Source organism: Heteronotia binoei, chromosome 1, assembly GCF_032191835.1.
Source record: "Heteronotia binoei isolate CCM8104 ecotype False Entrance Well chromosome 1, APGP_CSIRO_Hbin_v1, whole genome shotgun sequence".
NCBI lineage: Eukaryota > Metazoa > Chordata > Lepidosauria > Squamata > Gekkonidae > Heteronotia > Heteronotia binoei.
In genome coordinates this window covers 154856897-154876325 of record NC_083223.1, presented here as the reverse complement: position 1 = coordinate 154876325, position 19429 = coordinate 154856897, and the positions used below count along the sequence as shown (strand labels likewise).

Sequence of the window (19429 nt, the reverse complement as noted above, 5' to 3'; positions counted from 1 at the left end):
CTGCCTCGATCCAGATGCCGCTGGAGGTCATCCACCAAGGTGACCAACACTGTTTCCGTCCCATGGTGAGTGAGTTACAGTAACCCAGCCTGGAAGTGATTGTTGCATGGATCACTGTAGCTAAATCCTGGAGGAAGGATAGGGTGCCAGCTGTCTGACCTGCCGAAGATGATAGAAGGCAAATCGAGCAACTACTGTGACCTGGGCCTCCATGGTGAGTGAGGCATCCAGTATCAATCCCAGACTCTTCACCTTCTGCGCCAGTACAAGAGATGCACTGTCCAGGTTTGGGAGTCAGGGGTCCAGCTCCAATCCTCCTCAGTTCAGGTACAGGACCTCCATCTTAGCTGGACAGAGCGTCAGACAGCTGTCGCAACCATCCAGCCACAGCTTCTAGAGCCCTTGTCAGGTGTTCTGGGGCAGGATCTGATTGACCATCCATCAACAGATAGAGCTGGATGTCATCCGCATATTGGTGACAACCCAGCCCAAAACCTTGAGCAATCTGGGCAAGGGGGCGCAAATAACTTCATCTTCTAACTTCACAGATGTCCTCACTGTCAATAGCACCTTTAAAAAAACGTTAACCTACGCAGACCACCATGCAATCCCTGAGGCTCTTTGCTAACTCCAGCAAGCTGCTTTAAACTACAGCTTACCTGCTATCCATTATTCTTCAACAGTCAAGACAAAGCACCTCTGGCACTGGCGCAAAGTCAATTATCAATATTACAGAGCTTGGGACTCAAGTCTCCCTCTGAGCCATACTATTTAATATTACAGAGCTTGGGACTCAAGCCTCCCTCTGAGCCATACTATTTAATATTACAGAGCTTGGGACTCAAGTCTCCCTCTGAGCCATACTATTTAATATTACAGAGCTTGGGACTCAAGTCTCCCTCTGAGCCATACTATTTAATCCGGAGGCTCTGTTCTGTGTTTGAAGATGTGGAGAGAGACATCTTATTTAGTCAGAAGAGGGGAAAAGGCATTTAACCTAGGTTCTGAATTACAATATATTATCCCATATTTAATAGAGCAAACTCATTGTATAGAAATTAGTTTGGGGGCCTGAGCACTATTAGGAAAGGAAAGGTCCCCTGTGCAAGCACCAATCGTTTCTGACTTTGGGGTGATGTTGCTTTCACAACGTTTTCACAGCAGACTTTTTACGGAGTGGTTTGCTATTGCCTTCCCCAGTCATCTACAATTTTCCCCCAGCAAGCTGGGTACTCATTTTTCTGACCTCGGAAGGATGGAAGGCTGAGTCAACCTCGAGCCAGCTACCTGAAAACCCAGCTTCCACCGGGGATCGAACTCAGGTTGTGAGCGGAGCTTAAGACTGCAGTACTGCAGCTTTAACATGCTGCGCCATGGGGCTCTAGAGCACTATTAAGCCCTTGACAAAGTTGCTCTTCCTAACTGACTTTGTCTCAGGGATCCTGGGCTCAATATTTGTTGTCTGTGCTGTAACTGACTTTCCCAGGCTGTTGTTTTCTCTTGTTCCTTGCTCAACAAATTATATTCAATAAAATAATTTAATACACATTAGTTACTCTACTAAATGCCTAGACAGATTTTCTCTCAGTCAGAACCTAACTTTCCATATCCTGTTTCACTGTGTTCCCTTCCCAAGTTCCACACTATTTTAGGAAGCCCATGAGTAGATGAATGTCACAGGCTCAATTCAGATGTCACACACAAATGATAGGCATGAACCTGGTAATTTGGAAAGCTTCCTCCCCTCACACATTCCTTCCTCCCCTCACACAGTCTTGAAACTGAAGATGAAACTGAAGTTTAAGTCCAGTTGGTGATAAGCCTCTTCACAAGCTCTAAAAGGCAGGAGGGAAGGACGGAGCAAGAAACTGTGCCTGTAACCCAGTAAATACCAAAACACAGACTCTCTCCCTTTCCTTTTAGGCAGGGGTGTCAAACATGCAGCCCACGAGCCTAATCAAGTCCCCAGAGGGCTCCAATCAGGCCCGCCAGCAAATGGCCCTCATCTGCTTCCTTCTCCCTCTCCTGCTTCCTTTGGTCACCATTTTTGTGTTTCTCCCTGCAACGCAGCCAAGGCAAGCAGCCTCTTACTCTTTCCCTCTTTCTCCCTTTTCCCCAAGGGAGGGATATGGAGGAGGAACCTCAGACAATGAACAGGCCCCTGGTTAGTTACAGGCCTGCTTCACATGTTCTAGGGACATGGTCACAATTTCATAGGTGTAGTCATGGAAAATGGTATCCCTCACCCACTTGTTTGATGGAACATCTGGAGCCAGCCTCCCATGGGGTGGGGGCGCTGGCATTACTTGTGATTCTACTGTGTTTTGTTGTTGCCCTGGAGGAAATCCTCACTTTGAAAGTTGCCTTTCCCTATGGTCTTGTCTAGGCCTGGACCAGGACAGTCTGCATATATCTGCCTTGAATTAGGCCAGTGCTTGATGGGAGAGCAAAAGGACTGGTTCCTTGAGTATTCATCATCCCCCCCCCATTGACCTTGGCCATAGCCTTTTCTTTATCTTTATTTCCATTAAAATGCCACTTTGTCACCAAACACTTTTCCCCAGTGAAAAAGGGCAGGAGGAAATGATGAGTTTGGAGTGATCATCTATGTGCCAGGATTTTAGCCACAGGTTACCTTTGTCTATGAGCACAGAGAATGTAGCTCTCAATGCAAATAAAACTTCGTTGGGCTGGCATCTGCCACAAAGCTGGAGCCTTTGAGGAGTCTAGAAACCCCCTCCATGGCCCTCCTATTGCCCTCAGGGATCAAATGGAGCAATTCACATGACCTGCTCTAAACTCAAGCAAACAGTGAAGAGATGGCTAATTGCAAGGGCTGAGACTTCTTGTGCAAGGCAAATTCTGACTTAATGATCTGCGTTGTCCTTAGTTGGCCAGTTTCCCCTTCCTCCAACTGACTGGGCTCTAGAAACAGTTTTCCCATCTGAAGTTCCATTGAGGTCAGGGTAGAAAAATCAGCTGATGGGTGAAAACTTAGTCTCTTGCACCCTCTAGTGAGTGTCTCAAGATAGCTGCTTTGCAGATACATAAATTCTTTAGCCCAACTAGTTCTGCCTCCTTGACTACTTGGTGGGAATCAGCCATGTTAAGATAAAAGTGAGAATGCTGATAAGCATGAGATGTACGTCATGTACAACGTAGGCAAGCCATCTGTGTCCAAATGTAGAATACAAAAGTTATGTCAAAAGTACATGATGCATGAAGTCTCCTAGAATTCAAATTACAAATACAAAAAGTAAAGATGAAAAACAATTTACCATGCAAAACTTTTGCCCTTAAAATGACCAGTCCATTCAACAGTCTATATAAGGCTATCTCTAGGAAAGAAAGTTTTGCCTGAAGTGGAAGTTGTACACACTGTGTGTGTGCTACCCATTTGCACTAAGCTGCAGGGGAAGGGAGGAACACATGGCTAAGAAAACACCATGGCCTATAAGACACATCAAAGAAGAAAAAATCAAATGTGGCCTTAAGCTCAAGGACAACAAAGACAAAACATCTAGATCCCATGACAAATTACTTGCTTACATTAAAAAAAGGAAGTAGCAGTCCATACTGCAATGTCATCAGAAGCAGCCCAGAACTGTCACGGTATGGTTTCTCATAAACTGCTAAAACTGCATAGGGTATGAGCCAAATAAAGCAGTATGATGACTAAGCTAATAAAAGTTGATTGGATAAACTACAAAAAACAAAGAAATAACTTTGGATAGATAAAAAAAGTATGTAGACAGAAAGCCTTTTAATGTCTTTAGAGCACAGGACATGTTTTTAAAGCAAGCACAAGTTTTTCAATGTCCTCTCCAGGATGCTATGATATTTAAAGTTATATTCTACTCCATATCTGTCTGACATCACTGAAATGTAATACAAGAAGATATCCCTGGCACTGCTTTAAACTCATATATTTCATGGCTGCTGCCTGAACCCTGCACAGACCCCAAAATTCTGCAGCAGAAAGGATCACCTGATCTTAGTTAGAAACCAGATCCTCTTCTGTCTAGCTCCTTCTTCCCATTCTCTGATCATCTGCTGAAAGAATACACAACTTACAATTTGCTTTAGGGAAGAACAGAGAATTTAAGTCTTGGAATCTATACCTTGAGAGCAAGTTTCCAATATACCCCTATATCGTCTTCAATGGGCAAACATGAGGAGCAGACACTTTCAAAAATGAAAATCTGAATGACAAAAGCCACCACTCCTCACTTTCCTAAGTTACGTAACTGACAGGTGGCTATTTCCCCTAAGGGTTAGTGGTGAGCAGCTGTTGCCAGTCAATACAAAACAACTTGTCAGCACTCAATAGTCACTTGTTGAGTTCTTGCTCAAAGGAAGCAGGCAGCTAAGCTATCAAACAAGTTTCTGTATTTTGTATACCTGTTCATAATTGTCTGAAACAATAATAACCTGTTAATTAGAAAAACTCAAAAATATACCAAGTTACTTATTAAAGATCAATAGATGTCCTACACTTTACAGAAATTCTTAAACAATTTTATCATCCCAGTGATCTTTAGTATTTATTCATAAAACTGATACCTTTATTAACTTATCTTAGAAAATTCCTATCCTTCACAACTTTAGGATGCATTGCAACATGACCAACAAAAAAATTAGTCACAAATACACAGTAAAATAAATGAATACCCAGCAAACCACTACAAAACTGTCTGAAAATGCCCTGCAAAACAAGTTTTAAAAGCTTTAAAAAGATTGTGCAAGTGGGATTTCTTCTTCTGAGAGCCTATTGCACAGAGTTGGCATAGCTACTAAAAACAATGTAAGACATTGTCTTATCATAAGACAATGTAACTCACCTTGAGTGCCTTACTTTTTAAAAAATGTCTTAATAAATAGAAATGACCTTGCAATAGCTGTATGCATCTGTCTTGAGGGAGACACAACTAACAAAGTAGGCTGTGCTGACTGGAAGCAAAAGTTCTTTAAGCATATAAGTCACAGGATGTGAAGGGATTCCTTGAATTGATTCTAAGAGTAGATAGGAAACCAATTAAGTTGTTTCAGAACTGGTGCATTATGTGCACAGTGGTCCACAATTGTTAAAAGGTGAGGCATTGCATTCTGCACTTTTATTAAATAGCAGATTGGGGAGAAGAAAAATTAGAGGATATGGAGAAATATCAGTCTCCAAGTATGGAGCAAAATCTCATTAATACCAAGAAACACAAGGTCAGTTCATCTCTGATGAGCCAACATATATGGCTGGAGAGTAAGGAATGGCATATCACAAGTTGCACAGATCTGTTTTATAGCGTAACAGTAGTTGCATTTTAAAGAAGCACATGTGCATATTAATAGTCTTCCTATATTTTGTAATCTGCCTTGAGTTTCAGTGAGATATGTGGACTACAACGAAGTGAACAACTGAATGAATGAGTGCCTGATCAAAATGGCCTGCTGGTCCATACTGTTTAAACCAATCTATTTAATAAGTGCCACTGAAAATCTCATGACTTTTACAGGATCATTTTTTGAAGTGAGCAGCCAAAATCCATTCAATGAGTCAGGAAGTTGCAGAAGGTGGTAAATATACTTGATATGACAGTTTTGTACTTGATGCTATTATTTTTCTAGCATGTGTTGTTATGGATCGATACTCTCCATATGCTGTAAGGTAACACTATTTTTACTATACAGTTACAAGACTGGTTGTTTTTATTTTGTGGATGCACATTTGCAGTTTACGTTTTATCTGGTAACAGAAGCACAAAAATGCTGCTTGGTGCAGAAAATGCCATCAAGCTGCAGCTAACTTATGGAGACCTCTATAGTAGGGTTACCACCAGATGTCCCCTTTTTGGAGGACATGTTCTCTCTTTTTTGTGTCCATTCTCTTTGGGGCTCTTTTTAAAAACTAATGAAAACATCCTCTTTTGGGGTTGGAAAGTTAGGAATATTCCTCGTTAATAGCAATTATCACTGCTTAAATAGTAGGATATTTAAAATGAGATCTGTCATGGTGACCACTTGTTTGAAGTAACCAGTTAGGAAATAGGCCCTCTTTTCTGCTTTTCAAAATATGGTAACTCTGCAGGGTTTTCAAGGCAAGATAAGAAGAAGACGACAAATGCAGATTTATACCCCATCCTTCTCTCTGAATCAGAGCGGTTTACAATCTCCTATATCTTCTCCCCCCACAACAGACACCCTGTGAGGTGGGTGGGGCTGAGAGGGCTCTCACAGCAGCTGCCCTTTCAAGGACAACTCCCACAAGAGCTCTGGCTGACCCAAGGCCATTCCAGCAGCTGTAAGTGGAGGAGTGGGGAATCAAACCCGGTTCTCCCAGATAAGAGTCCGCACACTTAACCGCTACACCAAAGTGGAAGTTTGCCACTGCCTGCCTCTATGCTATGTTTAGGCTGCAATATTATAAGTATCCCCCACCTCTCAGCCCAAAAGGCCTTCAGGGTGACTTATGTTACTTTAAAAACATAGCACCAAAATTCTAATTAAAACATCATTTAAAAACAATTCACAATACCATAAATAGCAACTATCAACAAATCAATAAAATCCTATAAAATGGGAAGTATAAAATATCACTATGCTTAAACAGTGTGCTATGGACACTTTTTGAAAATAAGTCCCTACTGAATTCAATGGGGCTTACTTCTGAGTAAACACGCAAAGAACCAAACAGCTAATCATGCATTTAAATATATCTCAGTCTCGCCAATATCCTGCCATGCAAACTGTTGGAAAAACTAGGTATAAAAACTTTTACTGGGTTAGGAATTTGATAGGGTGATGGAGAACTAACAAAGTAGCTGTCTGACTTAAGGACTTCCTGCAACTTTTTCCACTGATGAGACAAGGAGGTCTATTGATAGAGCTTCTTAAATTCCAGTAGAACAGTAAAGGCATTATCTTGCAACTGAAAGCCTTTTGATTCTTCAGGGGCACTCAAAATGAAACTGAAAAGGAAGTTTTAAATGGATTGCAAAGACTGCACTATTTAAAGATTTCTTCTCCAGGCAAGAACAGTTCACATGACTACTGAAACACAAACAGGAAGATCTGTAAAAGATCTAAGTTTGTGGTTTGGGGGTTTTGTTGTGACTGCTTTCAAATCTTCTGGAATAGGAATTTAATTATATTTTTCCGTAGTAGATATACCATGTGCTCATTTTTCCTTTTTGCTCCCAGATATCTAACAGTTGACCAACATCTTCATTGTCCATAGATGAAAAATAGTAATGTTAGAATGCCCTCTGTAGGAATGAGGGAATACTACTTATAGAGATGGTGACTTTCTTCAGGGAAAGATGCCATAGCAAGAAAGAAAAAATTAAATTGTTTCACACAGCACTTCAAAATAGATTGTCTAATAATCTACTCAGATCATTCAAACTTTTATTCATAGAGTAATCCACAAGTCAGTCAGCAGTTAAAACATTAGTTTTTAAAATTGTAAATTTTCTCTTTGCGTGAAACCCAAACTTTACAACCTGTGGGATTTGATAGTTCAAAAATTCTATATAAAATTTCCACTCTTGTATCAAATTCTGCATCTTGAATCAATGAACTCTGGTACAAGCTTGTTTTGATAAAGGCAAAATATAGTATGCCTGAGGAAGTACTGTTGGTAAGGAAATTACTACTCTGTCAGTTAGCTATACAAATTTCCAGTCAAGAAAAGCACTACTAAGCTAGAAGGGTGTGTTATCCAAGACAACCTTTTCACATCACTTCAAAGCACCAAAAATAAAGAAAAAATAGAATACACTTCTCTAGTTTAGGGGAAGGAATACATGAAGTTTACGAAAGAGAAACAATTAATTTTAGAGGGAAAAGTGTTATGTCACTGTATTCTACAATCATAATCCAACGCCGTTATACATGTTTAAGTCTTTTTATTTAAATGTGCTTATGCACATTGTGTTAGAATAGCCTCATATTCAGAAATACTTTGTAATGACTCTTCATTACATTATCATAGTGTTCTTCTAATGTTGTCCTCCTAGAACTGTAATAGAAAGCTTTGGTGCCAGCTGTGGAATCCAGAAGGTCTTACTTCCCTGGCGTGGTAATTTCCTTTCATACATGAATACGCTCAACATTTTTTAAAAAAACTGCATTTTAATGATAAAATTATTTCAGAGTAATAATGTATAACAGATAAGGACATATCCAGGTAACCAACCATCACAGAGTGTGCAGATGAAAATTCAGATGGATAAGCCATTATGGGTAAAACAGCTCAGAAACAAGGAGCAGGTATAGTTATCGGAAACAGAAAACTTGTTTACTAATTAAAAGAACATCAGATGATATATCAAGAACAGGGACATCAGCACTAATTTAAATATACCAGACATCTCTTCATGAAAATCAGCATAAATGTGTCAAGTGCATTGAAACAATTCCATAGTGCTCCAGTCTGATGCTAGAACAACAGATCCTGTCAAAATCAATAATTAATATCCTATATTTTAATTAAGTTAGAAATGCAGCAAGAACATAAAAATTGCAGAACAACATACAGCACTCTGCCTGGCTTTTATTGATCACTCCAAAATAGCTGACATGGCCAGATTCATGCTGGATTCTTTGCAGTTCCTCTGTGAGCCAGAGCAAAGGGGAGGGTTATTTTTTTGCTCCAACTGAAAGGCAAAATCCACAGGCAGAAGAGCCCTGAGAGTGGATTCAAACAAGATTATGTTATTTCTCTGGGGCATCTTTTTCTCAGTACTTCTGAACTGTACACTTGACACTAACACTACTAGTAATTACCTGCATATAAAATCATATGGCAAAATACTTTTTCACTTAGAAGCCTAGACTAGGCTTCCCAATCACCATGTCCCAGCGGGGGATCCCCCAGTTTTACAGGCTTCCTCCCGCCCCCAGCTAGCTGGCCAGCAGGGGAGCCCCAACCCCACAGCCACCATGTAGCTCTAGATCTCAGGCAGGTTTAGAAACAAGTCCATTTCAAAATGTGTGTGTGTCTGTGTGCCTTTAAAGTTGAGCAGGAAGTACTTCATGGGAAGGGTCAGCAATACAGTCCCTCGGTTTGTTTTGCTTTTGTTTCAGAGCAACTAAGTGTGTGTGTGTGTGTGTTTGTGTGTGTGTGTGTGTGAGAGAGAGAGAGAGAGAGCGCAGAATAGTCCCTGTTCTTTTCAGATGTCGTTGTGAAGGAACCAGGCCCAGTAAGTGTGTGTGTGAGAGAGAGGGGGGGTTGCCAATCCCCAGGTTTGGAGGCCCTCCCCCACATTTTAGGGTCATCAGAAAGCAGCGGGGGGGGGGAAGGGAAATGTCTACTGGGCAATTATTCCATATGGAGAGCGATTCCCATAAGGATTAATGGGGAATTGATCTGTGGGTATTGGGGGCTTGGGGGGGCTGTTTTTTGAGATCGAGGCACCAAAGTTTCAGTACAGCATCTAGTGCCTCTCCCCAAAATACACCCCAAGTTTCAAAACGATTGGAGCAGGGGGTCCAATTCTATGGGCCCCAAAAGAAGGTGCCCCTATCCTTCATTATTTCCTATGGAAGGAAGGCATTTAAAAAGGTGTGCTGTCCCTTTAAATGTGATGGCCAGAACTCCCTTGGAGTTCAATTATGCTTGTCACACCCTTGCTCCTGGCTCCACCCCAATGTCTCCAGGCTTTGTAAAATGAATCATAGAATCACAGAGTTGGAAGGGACCTCCAGGGTCATCTAGTCCGACCCCCTGCACAATGCAAGAAACTCACAAATACCTCCACCTAAATTCACAGGATTTTCATCACTGTCAGATGGCCATCAAGCCTCTGTTTTAAAACCTCCAAGGAAACCTTGTTGGTTACCTATGGCCACCCTGTGCCTCACGGGTTTGTGGGAAGATAAAATGGAGGTGATAATGTTGTGAGATCATCATTGGGGAGGAAAGTGGAACATAAATGAAGTTAATAAATTATATGGAAAGCAAATGATGCTCAATAATAGCAGCCAGATGTTCCAAGCACATTATCAAGTTTGACTTTTAGGTAGGCTTGCTGAGTAAAGTTAAGGAGGTAGTTTTTTCATGAAAGACATCAGAATTTGAGCTGTTCCCACCTATGCACTATGCTTTTATAGCACTGAAGATGTTTCTATGCTACTATGAAAAAACTGATGAAAACTAGGTTGCAACCTGTTTGGTATGTAGCCAATGTTATTCAGGTCAGTGTGGTATTGCTTCATGCTTTAGGTTGGTGAAAGATGGTAAATCTCTTGACAGTTTCAGAATTCCCCTGTATGTCTAGGATCAAAAATAAAACCACCTATGATGATATTATATTAATTATTCTCACTTAAAAAAAAATAGTAAAATTTAAAAAAACCTGTAAATTACAAATGTAAATAGTACTTTTCCTACAATTAATGTAGTACCTCACAGCTTTAATGCCAGTAGCTCACAAAGTACAATTTTTGCTCACAGGGCTCCATAGCTTACAGGGAACATTGTCACCCACTTAGAGAGGGTCTCAGAGACTGGCAAAGCTGCCATGCCTCACATGGCGCCCAGACTGGGGTGGGGTGACGAGTCAGCTTTATCTAGCAGTCATAGAACCGCCATCTATAATATTATCTAAACTGGCAGAACCAGCGCCAGAACAGCTTTATTGCTGCCAGATATATATAATGTAACTTAAACTATGTATTTTAATTTAATTAACTGGTTTTTATATGTTTAATTTTAATTGTTAAATTCAATGTTTTACCTATTTATGTTAATGTTGAATTGTTGTTAGCCGCCCTGAGCCGCCTAGGCGGGGAGGGCGGGATATAAATAAAATCTATTATTATTATTATAGTCTTTTGGCTCTCAGGGGAACTGTTATGGCTAATGAAAAGGCCATCAAGGAAAACTTGCGTATAATCACAAACCTCCTCTGCTCATCTCTTGCCTTGAAAAACCCATGGTCCTGGGGTTGCTATGAATCACTGGGAACACAGTTGTTCTTTTAAGGCAGTGGCAGCCTTAGGGGGATGTGCTATCCTTTGGCAAATCCAAATACAGCTGGCTTGCAACAGAATGCATACCTGCAAAACCTTTCTGCTCCTTTTGGGGTTCCCAGTAATCTCCTTTTGGGGTTCCCAGAATGTGGCTGGAATCCTTACAGGGGTGGCCAACGGTAGCTCTCCATATGTTTTTTTGCCTACAACTCCCATCAGCCCCAGCCAGCATGGCCAATGGCTGGGGCTGATAGTTGTAGGCAAAAAACAGCTGGAGCGCTACCGTTGGCCACCCTTGCTTTAACATATGAAGAGATAATGAGGTGGGGGGGGCACCTAAAGTGGGGAGGGGAAAGCTGCAGGTGTCGGCAAATAATATTTAATAATTCTTGTTTATAACATAATGTGTTAATTTTTAAAATAACATTAATAATTGCTAATGTTTGTTTTGTGTAATAAAACTGGTTTATTAAAATTGTTGGCTATTAAAATTTAAAACTTATTAGAAGATCATTTGTGAGGGGGAACCCTGAGATTTAGAGTGCCTAGAGGCCTCCACAGGGTTTAATCGGCACTGTCCAAGAGCCCTGCTTAAGTCAGAAGCCGTTTTTTCCTTCCGAGAGGCAGGCTCGTACAAACGCCAGTTTTGCAGCGAGGTGGCTGCGGCGACGGAGAAGCACAGAGGATGGAAAAGTGACCTTCCAGTCGCAGTAGCGAAGTTTGTTGTTATTCAGTGCACAGTCGATTCCGACGTAAAAGTTTGCAAAACAGACTTAAGGTCCCACCCACTTTCCTCAGCTCCTTCCCACAGGGGCCGACATCGTTCCTGTGGGAAGCGTCCCGCTTGCTGCTGCGCCCTGGAAAAAAGAGAGGCGGCTTTGCCCTCTAGGGGGAAACACCATTTCAAAGGTGCAGCTGGAGGCACGTCGGTCAGCGTAGCAGCATGCCACTCTTTCCCGCCCAACCCGACCGTGGAAACGGGTTCTTGTCGCCCCCACGGCCCGCCTTCCCTGGGCCCCCGAGGCCTCAATCCTCACCTGGAGTTGGATCCGTCTTTCCCGCCATCGGAGGCCAGCGCCGGGACTGCCTCCTGCCTGCCGAGGAGCCGCTCCACACCCTTCTCCTAGCCTGAAGCGACAGCGGCTGTACGCGGGCCGCCCCAGCCTCAGCCGGTGCCCCTTCCCCACCCCCCAGCATGCAACTCGCATCCGCTCTATAGCCACGGCGAGAGGGACCCCAGAGAAGCAGCCAAGTGCCGAAACCACTCCGCCTGGCCTGGAAGTGGCGAAAGGGGGCGGGAGGGCCTTTCGAGATTGGAGTTGTCGTTTCCAGGATATTCCCTTCGAGTACGGCTCCCCCCCCCCCCCCCCGCGCTCGCGCCTGTGCCCTGGGTTGTCTTCCAGCAGCGTTCCTCAAACGCGCAACCCACAGACGTCCAACAGTAATCATTTGTCCCTTTCTTGGCTATTCTTTATCGACTGAATGCCTGCCTGCCACGCCCTTGTTAAAAGTTCAGGAGCCACCCCTGTCCTCCTGCTCTTAGAATGTTTCAGTTCCAGGTGCTCCGGAAAATTCAAAAGATTCCTCACAAGTTACCAGTGGTTTAGTCTTGGAACCTGTTTGCAGCGTTAGAGCTGTCTAGACACATCATGTAATATGTAATACTATGTATTTTGGAAGAAATAACTGAATCACTTACTCAGCAAGATGAAGACGTATTTGTGACTCTGGTTTCCTTTTTTAGAATTCTTAGCAACTAAAGAGGAATATAATACAAGTTTAGAAGCTATAAATGCCATGTATTTATTATTATTATTATTACCAACTCACAAACATTTTTAGTAATATTTACAAAGGGGGAAGAAAAAATATCCCTATTGTAAGATTACTAATGTAATCTACTTTTATATTTGGTAATGGTTCTTGTTCAGAACAATCTTATTGTATTCATTTAGAACTCAATAAAGTTTTCTTTTTTGGAAAAAAATATGTAATAGTAAAATGATGTAAACGTTTACTGCTAAGGTAACCTTTCGCATTATTAGGGATTATACAGAAGGATTTGTAAATCAGAGGATGTTACTCCCATCCCAGGCAGACCAGAGTTGCCTTTATTCTGGAAATTAACCACTGAGAGAACTGCCCCATGCCTTAGGCTATGTTGTATTATGCACACTACACCAAGCAGTTGTTACAATACTGGTGCGCCAAACTAATGGAATACAATAGAAATTAAGAGTATAGCAACACTAAAAGGCATTTCCCCCAGAGCTCCTAGTGATTCTGTTGCCACCCTCCACAACAGACTTGTCTAATTGATAGAGACACTCTTCCAGAACGCACAACTAGGCTGCAAAGAACAATCCAAAGTTGTGTGTGTCCTCATCCCTTGCCACAGGAAGGCAGCAACTGACATCAGTCTAAAGGCTGCCCCCAAATGGGTTCAACTTCCATGGCAACTCAAACAGAGCAACCAGCAACCTAAAAACCCATTTGACTGGAGAAAAAGGCGACACTGAATAGGGAAGTATGTTTTGCCAAGTCGGTTCAGAAAGCCAGCTGCATAGGCCAGTACTTAGAAGCATGTAGAATCCATAAACTGTCATTCTGCCTATATTACCATGTTTAAATATTGTATTGGGTATTGCATGATAAAAATTGGTCATACAAAAGAAGGGTCTTACCCTCAGCTTTTTTTTTAATATTTTTTTTATTTTGTAATGTAACTCATGTTATTTCTCCATCTTATATTCCTACAATATCTTACATTCATATTACAGATCCATCAGTTACCTCCCTCCCTCCTCCCACCCCTCCCAAATTGACCATTATAGAACTCATTTATATTTTCAACTACATGCACACCCTTTGGAGCCTGTTACCCTCAGCTCCTTTGCTTTCACTATTGGAAAACTGAATTTCTTCTTGTGAGAAAGGGGTTGCTTACTGAAAAAGAACACCTGCAGATTTACTGCAGAAAGACTGGAACAAGTTTGCATAGGAAAACATGGAAGATTAAGAATGTTATCGCTTTTTTCATTTATTATTTGATCATTCTATTCTATGATTTTAAACATCTTGTGCTGTGTTTTGTTTATTCATGTATTCCGTTTGCTGTATGGTCAAAACAACTCTCTTACTCTGTCTATGACTGCCTGGGATTGATCTTTATACATTAGCTAGAAATAATATTTGTCTTTTTGCTCCTTCAATGTGTTTAGAGATGACAAACTAGAGATCCATTTGGAATTTGTGGGGTGGGCAGGGTTTTGGGTGTGGGTTTTTTGTGTCTTTTAATCCTATTGTTTAGAAGATGGAGGATGAGATACAACTTTTTAAATACTTTCTATTAATTTTGTTTTATTTATTAAAGTTATATCCCACAAGTAGGTTTAGGATAGCTCACAACATATAAAAACAAATAACAAGTACATTTTATGTTATTTTTTTCAAAGTAGAAATTTATGATTAGGAACAAAATCTGAAGGGGAAAAAAAAGTGTAGCATGTTATCTAAAACTATCAGCTAGATTTGAGCCCAGTAGTGCCTTAGAGACCAGCAAGATTTTGGGGGGGATAAAGTTCCTCGAATCAAAGTTCCCTTTATCAGATACTTCATCAGGGTATCACCTCCCTGCATGTTACTAATGGCCTTGAAATGTGATCTTTGTGGAACAGTATATTCTTTTTAAAAAAAACAATTTTATTTAGTAACATATGGTAACAATATCTATTTCTTGCATCGTAAATAACTTCTTTTAACTATCCCATATATTACTTTCTAACCACCCCTTCCCCCGTTACTTGACCCCCACCGGTGTTATTTACTTAAAATACTAACATTTAAAGGTACCCTTAACTAATAAAAACAAAGATTAATATTCCTCTTCCTTCTAAGACTTAATCATTATCAAAAAGTGTCCAGTGTCCTTTAATTTTCCACTTTTTTCTACATATCTTCTAAACTTTTTCCACTCCATCTTAAAAACGTCTAAGTCATAGTCTCTTAAAATTCTTCTTAATTTGTCCATATCACTCCATGTCATAACTTTTACAATCCAATCCCATTTTTCTGGTATTTTTCTTCCACAACTGCGCATACAGTGTCCTAGCAGCTGAAAGCAAGTACCAGATTATAGTTCTATTTTCTTTTGGAAATTTTTCCATTTGTAATCCCAATAGAAAAGTCTCTGCAACTTTCTTTAATTTGTATCCCAAGATCCTAGAAATTTCTTGTTGAATCATCTGTAGGGTTGCCAAGTCCAATTCAAGAAATATCTGGGGACTTTGGGGGTGGAGCCAGGAGATGGGGTGGAGCCAGGAACAAGGGTGTGACAAGCATAATTGAACTACAAGAGAGTTCTGGCCATCACATTTAAAGGGACAGCATACCTTTTTAAATGTCTTCCATAGGAAATAATGGATAGGGGCACCTTCTTCTGGGGCTCATAGAATTGGGCACCCTGGTCCAATCGTTTTGAAACTTGGGGGGGTACTTTGGGGAGAGGCACTAGATACTATATTGAAAATATGGTGCCTCTACCTCAAAAAACAGCTCCCCCAGAGCCCCCGAAACCTCCAGATCAAGTCCGCATTATACCCTATGAGAATCGATCTCCACATAGGGAATAATGAAGACGTTTCCCTCTCCTCCCCCCCTCCTTTTTGGCAAATCTGATGCAGGGGATTGGCCTCTCTACTCACGAGTTGCTGCCAGCTTCTTCACAGCAACACACACACACCATCCCAAATTGAAGCCTTTCAATCAAGCCTCCGGAGCTGACTGGGGGCGGGAAGCAGCCTGGGAAAATGGAAGAACGGCTGCTGCGATCGGGGCTGGGTGGGAAGGGGCGAGTAGAAGCTGCTGGGATCGGGGCTGGGTGGGAAGGGCCGCCATTCCCCTTCCCCCCCCCACTTTCCAGATTTTTGGTGAGCGGGGGGGAGGAGACTCCAAATCGGGGGTCCCCTGCCCAGGCGGGGGATTTGGGAAGCCTAATCATCTGCCAATACTTTTTTTGCTCTTTCACAAGTCCACCACATATGGTAGAAAGAACCTTCATGTTTTTTACATTTCCAACATCTATCTGGCATCTTATTGTTCATCTTTGCCAACTTTTTAGGAGTCATACCATCTGTACATCATTTTAAAACAGTTCTCTTTAATACTATGACACGTCGAAAGCTTTATAGAATTCTTCCACAAATATTCCCAAGTTTCCATCTGTATTTCTTTATTTACATTAATTGCCCACTTAATCATTTGAGATTTCACTACTTCATCTTCCGTAGACCATTTTAAAAGTAATTTATATAATTTTGAAATTAATTTTTCATTGTCTCCAAGCAGAACTTTTTTCCATTTCTGTTTGCTCTCTTCTTATTCCTTCAATTTTAATATCATTTTCCACCAAGCTCTTTATTTGTTGCATTTGGAACCAATCATATTTTTTATTCAACTCTTCAGCAGTTTTCAATTCTATTTTGCCACTTTGTATTTTTAATAGTTGATTGTATGATAACCACTTTTCTTCATCCGTCTCAGCTGTTATTTTTATTACTTCTGCTGGCACTATCCATAACAGTTTTCTCTCATCCTCATACTTCTTATATTTAATCCAAATATTTAGCAAATTATTTCTTATATAATGGTGAGAGAAAAAAACATCTTTTTTTCCCATAGTACATATAAGCATGCCAGCCAAATTTATTTCCATGACCTTCCAACGCTAAAAGTTTTTGGTTTAACAGCATCACCCATTCTTTTATCCACACTAGATAAACTGCTTCATGGTATAATTTTAAATCTGGTAATTGGAATCCTCCTCTCTCTTTTGCATCTGTTAAGATTTTCATTTTGATCCTTGGTTTCTTTCCAGCCCACAAAAACTCTGAAATTTTCCTTTGCCATTTATTAAATTGTTTACTGTCTTTCACAATCAGAATAGTTTGAAACAAATACATTATTCTTGGCAAAATATTCATCTTAATTGCAGCTATTCTGCCAAGCAATGACAAATTAAGTTTATTCCATTTTATCATATCTTCATCCATTTAAGCCATAGCTTCTCATAATTGTTTTTAAACAAGTCGATATTCTTCATTGTTATCTCCACACCCAAATATTTTACCTTAGAGGTAACTTCACATCCCGTTATCTTCTGCAATTCCTTTTGTTTGCTTACTTGCATATTTTTACATAGAAGTTTGGATTTTTCTTTATTAATACACAGTCCCGCCAATTCCCCATATTCTTATATTTTAGCTAACAACAAAGATGTGACTTGTATGGGATCTTCATTTATAAACATTATATCATCTGCAAATGCTCTATATTTGTAAGTAAATCCTTTTACTTTTAATCCTTCTATTTCTTTATCTTCTTGGATTTGCATCAGTAAGATTTCAAGAGTCATTATAAACAACAGTGGGGAAAGTGGACAGCCTTGTCTTGTACCTTTGCTAATTATCATGTCTTCTGTAAGATCTGCATTTATACATAGCCTTGCACATTGTTCAGTATATATTGCTTTTATCATCCTTATAAAGTTTTCCCCCAACTCCATTTTCTCCATTACTGCAAACATAAAGTCCCAATTTAAATTATCAAATGCTTTCTCTGCATCCACAAAGAATAATGCTACTTCCTTTTCTGGATGTCTTTCATAATATTCTACAATATTTACAACAGTTCTAATATTGTCTCTTAGTTGCCTTTTGGGGAGAAACCCCGCTTGATCTTCCTTTATAAAATTTATCAAATATCGTTTAAGCCGTTCTGCCAAGATTCTTGTATATATTTTATAGTAATTATTTAATAGTGAGATTGGTCTATAATTTTTTACATTCATGACATCTCTATCTTCCTTTGGAATCAACGAAATAACAGCTTCCTTCAATGTATTTGGTATTTTCCCTTTTATTCTTATTATGTTCATCAATTTCTGAAGTTTCGGAATTAACTCCTCTTTGAAGGTTTTAAAAAAATTAGCTGTAAATCCATCTGGCCCAAGTTCTTTTCCATTTTTCATTGCATTAATTGCTGCTTCAATTTCTATTTTTTTCAATTGGATCATTCAAGATTTTCCCCATATTTTCTGTCAAGGTTGCTATTTTAATCTTTTGTAAATACTCTTCCATCTTTTCTTTCTTTATTTTAACACCCTTAAATAATTTTGGCATAATACTTAAAGAATTCTTTTTATTCCTTCTTGATCTACCACCTCTCTTCCCTCCACCACAATTTTATTAATAATTTTACTTTCTCTCTTTTTCTTCAATTGCCAGGCCAAATATTTTCCAGGTTTATTTGCTCTCTCGAAAGATTTCTGCTGCAACCTTTTCAGAATCCATTCCAGTTCTTTATTTAACAAATGTCTCATTTGCGTTTGTAATATTGTAATCTCCCTCATAATTTTCTTTTTCCCTGGCCTTTTTCTCAGTTCCCCTTCTTTTTTCTTTATTTCATTTTGAATGTCCAACATCTGTTTTTCTTTTGTCCTCTTGTCTTTATTATTCAATGTAATATTCAATGTAATCAATATTCCTCTCATTACTGCTTTATTAGCGTCCCACACCATCTGAAATTCTATATCTTCTTTATCGTTTATTTGGAAAAAAGCTTTAGTTTCATTTTCTAGAGATGTCACTATTTCTTTATTCTGTAGTAAATCTTCATTCAATCTCCATCTTCTCGACTTTTTAGACAATTTTGTAATCCACATTATTGGGTTATGATCAGCCCCTATTTTAGGTAAAATCTCTATTTTCTTTGTTATAAGACCTAAATCTTTAGTACCCCACAACATGTCAATTCTGGAAAAAGTTTTATGTCTTGCTGAAAAAAAAGTATAGTCCCGCACTTCAGGATTAAATTTCCTTCATGATTTTCCCCACCATTTCTTTTGTCATATATCTTATAACCACATCTCTTGGTAGATTATATTTTTGGCATATAGTGAGTTCACTCTATACATATAGTCATACATGTTTCTAGTCCCTTCAGGATCTTCCTCCAAAATTCTGCAATTATTTTTATTATATATTCTTTCAAATCAGTTTCTTCATCCTCAGGTACTCCTCTCAGCTGTATCTGGGTCTCCATCAATTTGCAGTTATGAATTGCCACTTTTTCTTGTATTTTTAACAAGGTAGAATCATGTACTTTCACTCTCCCTTCCACCTCTTGCACTTTTTTTGAAGTCACCACAGTCTCATTTCTGAGATCCTCTATATCTTTTTTTAGCTCTTCAATATCTTTTCTAATTTCTTTTTGGAAGCAGTTATCATCTCCCTCATCCTTTTCATTATCCTGGTTTCCATTGCATTCTAATTGGTCCTGCATTTTCTCCAGTGAAGCAGTCCTTGCCCGGGTTTGCTTATGGTCTGACATGTAAAAACACCAAAAATTTTGACCTCACCAAATTAAATTTCAACTATCAGATTTAAAAGAGTGAGGCCTGCTCTTT

General features: G+C 39.8%; 1 protein-coding gene across 1 annotated transcript in view; it reads right to left on the bottom strand.

The window, feature by feature from the left end:
- Window positions 1-12213, bottom strand: part of DISC1 (DISC1 scaffold protein) — a 338966-nt gene extending 326753 nt beyond the window's left edge. The window contains 1 exon segment of the mRNA XM_060242917.1: window positions 12003-12213. Coding sequence (XP_060098900.1) covers window positions 12003-12162 — 160 coding nt within the window. The 5' untranslated portion in view covers window positions 12163-12213.
- Window positions 12214-19429: the final 7216 nt, after the last annotated feature.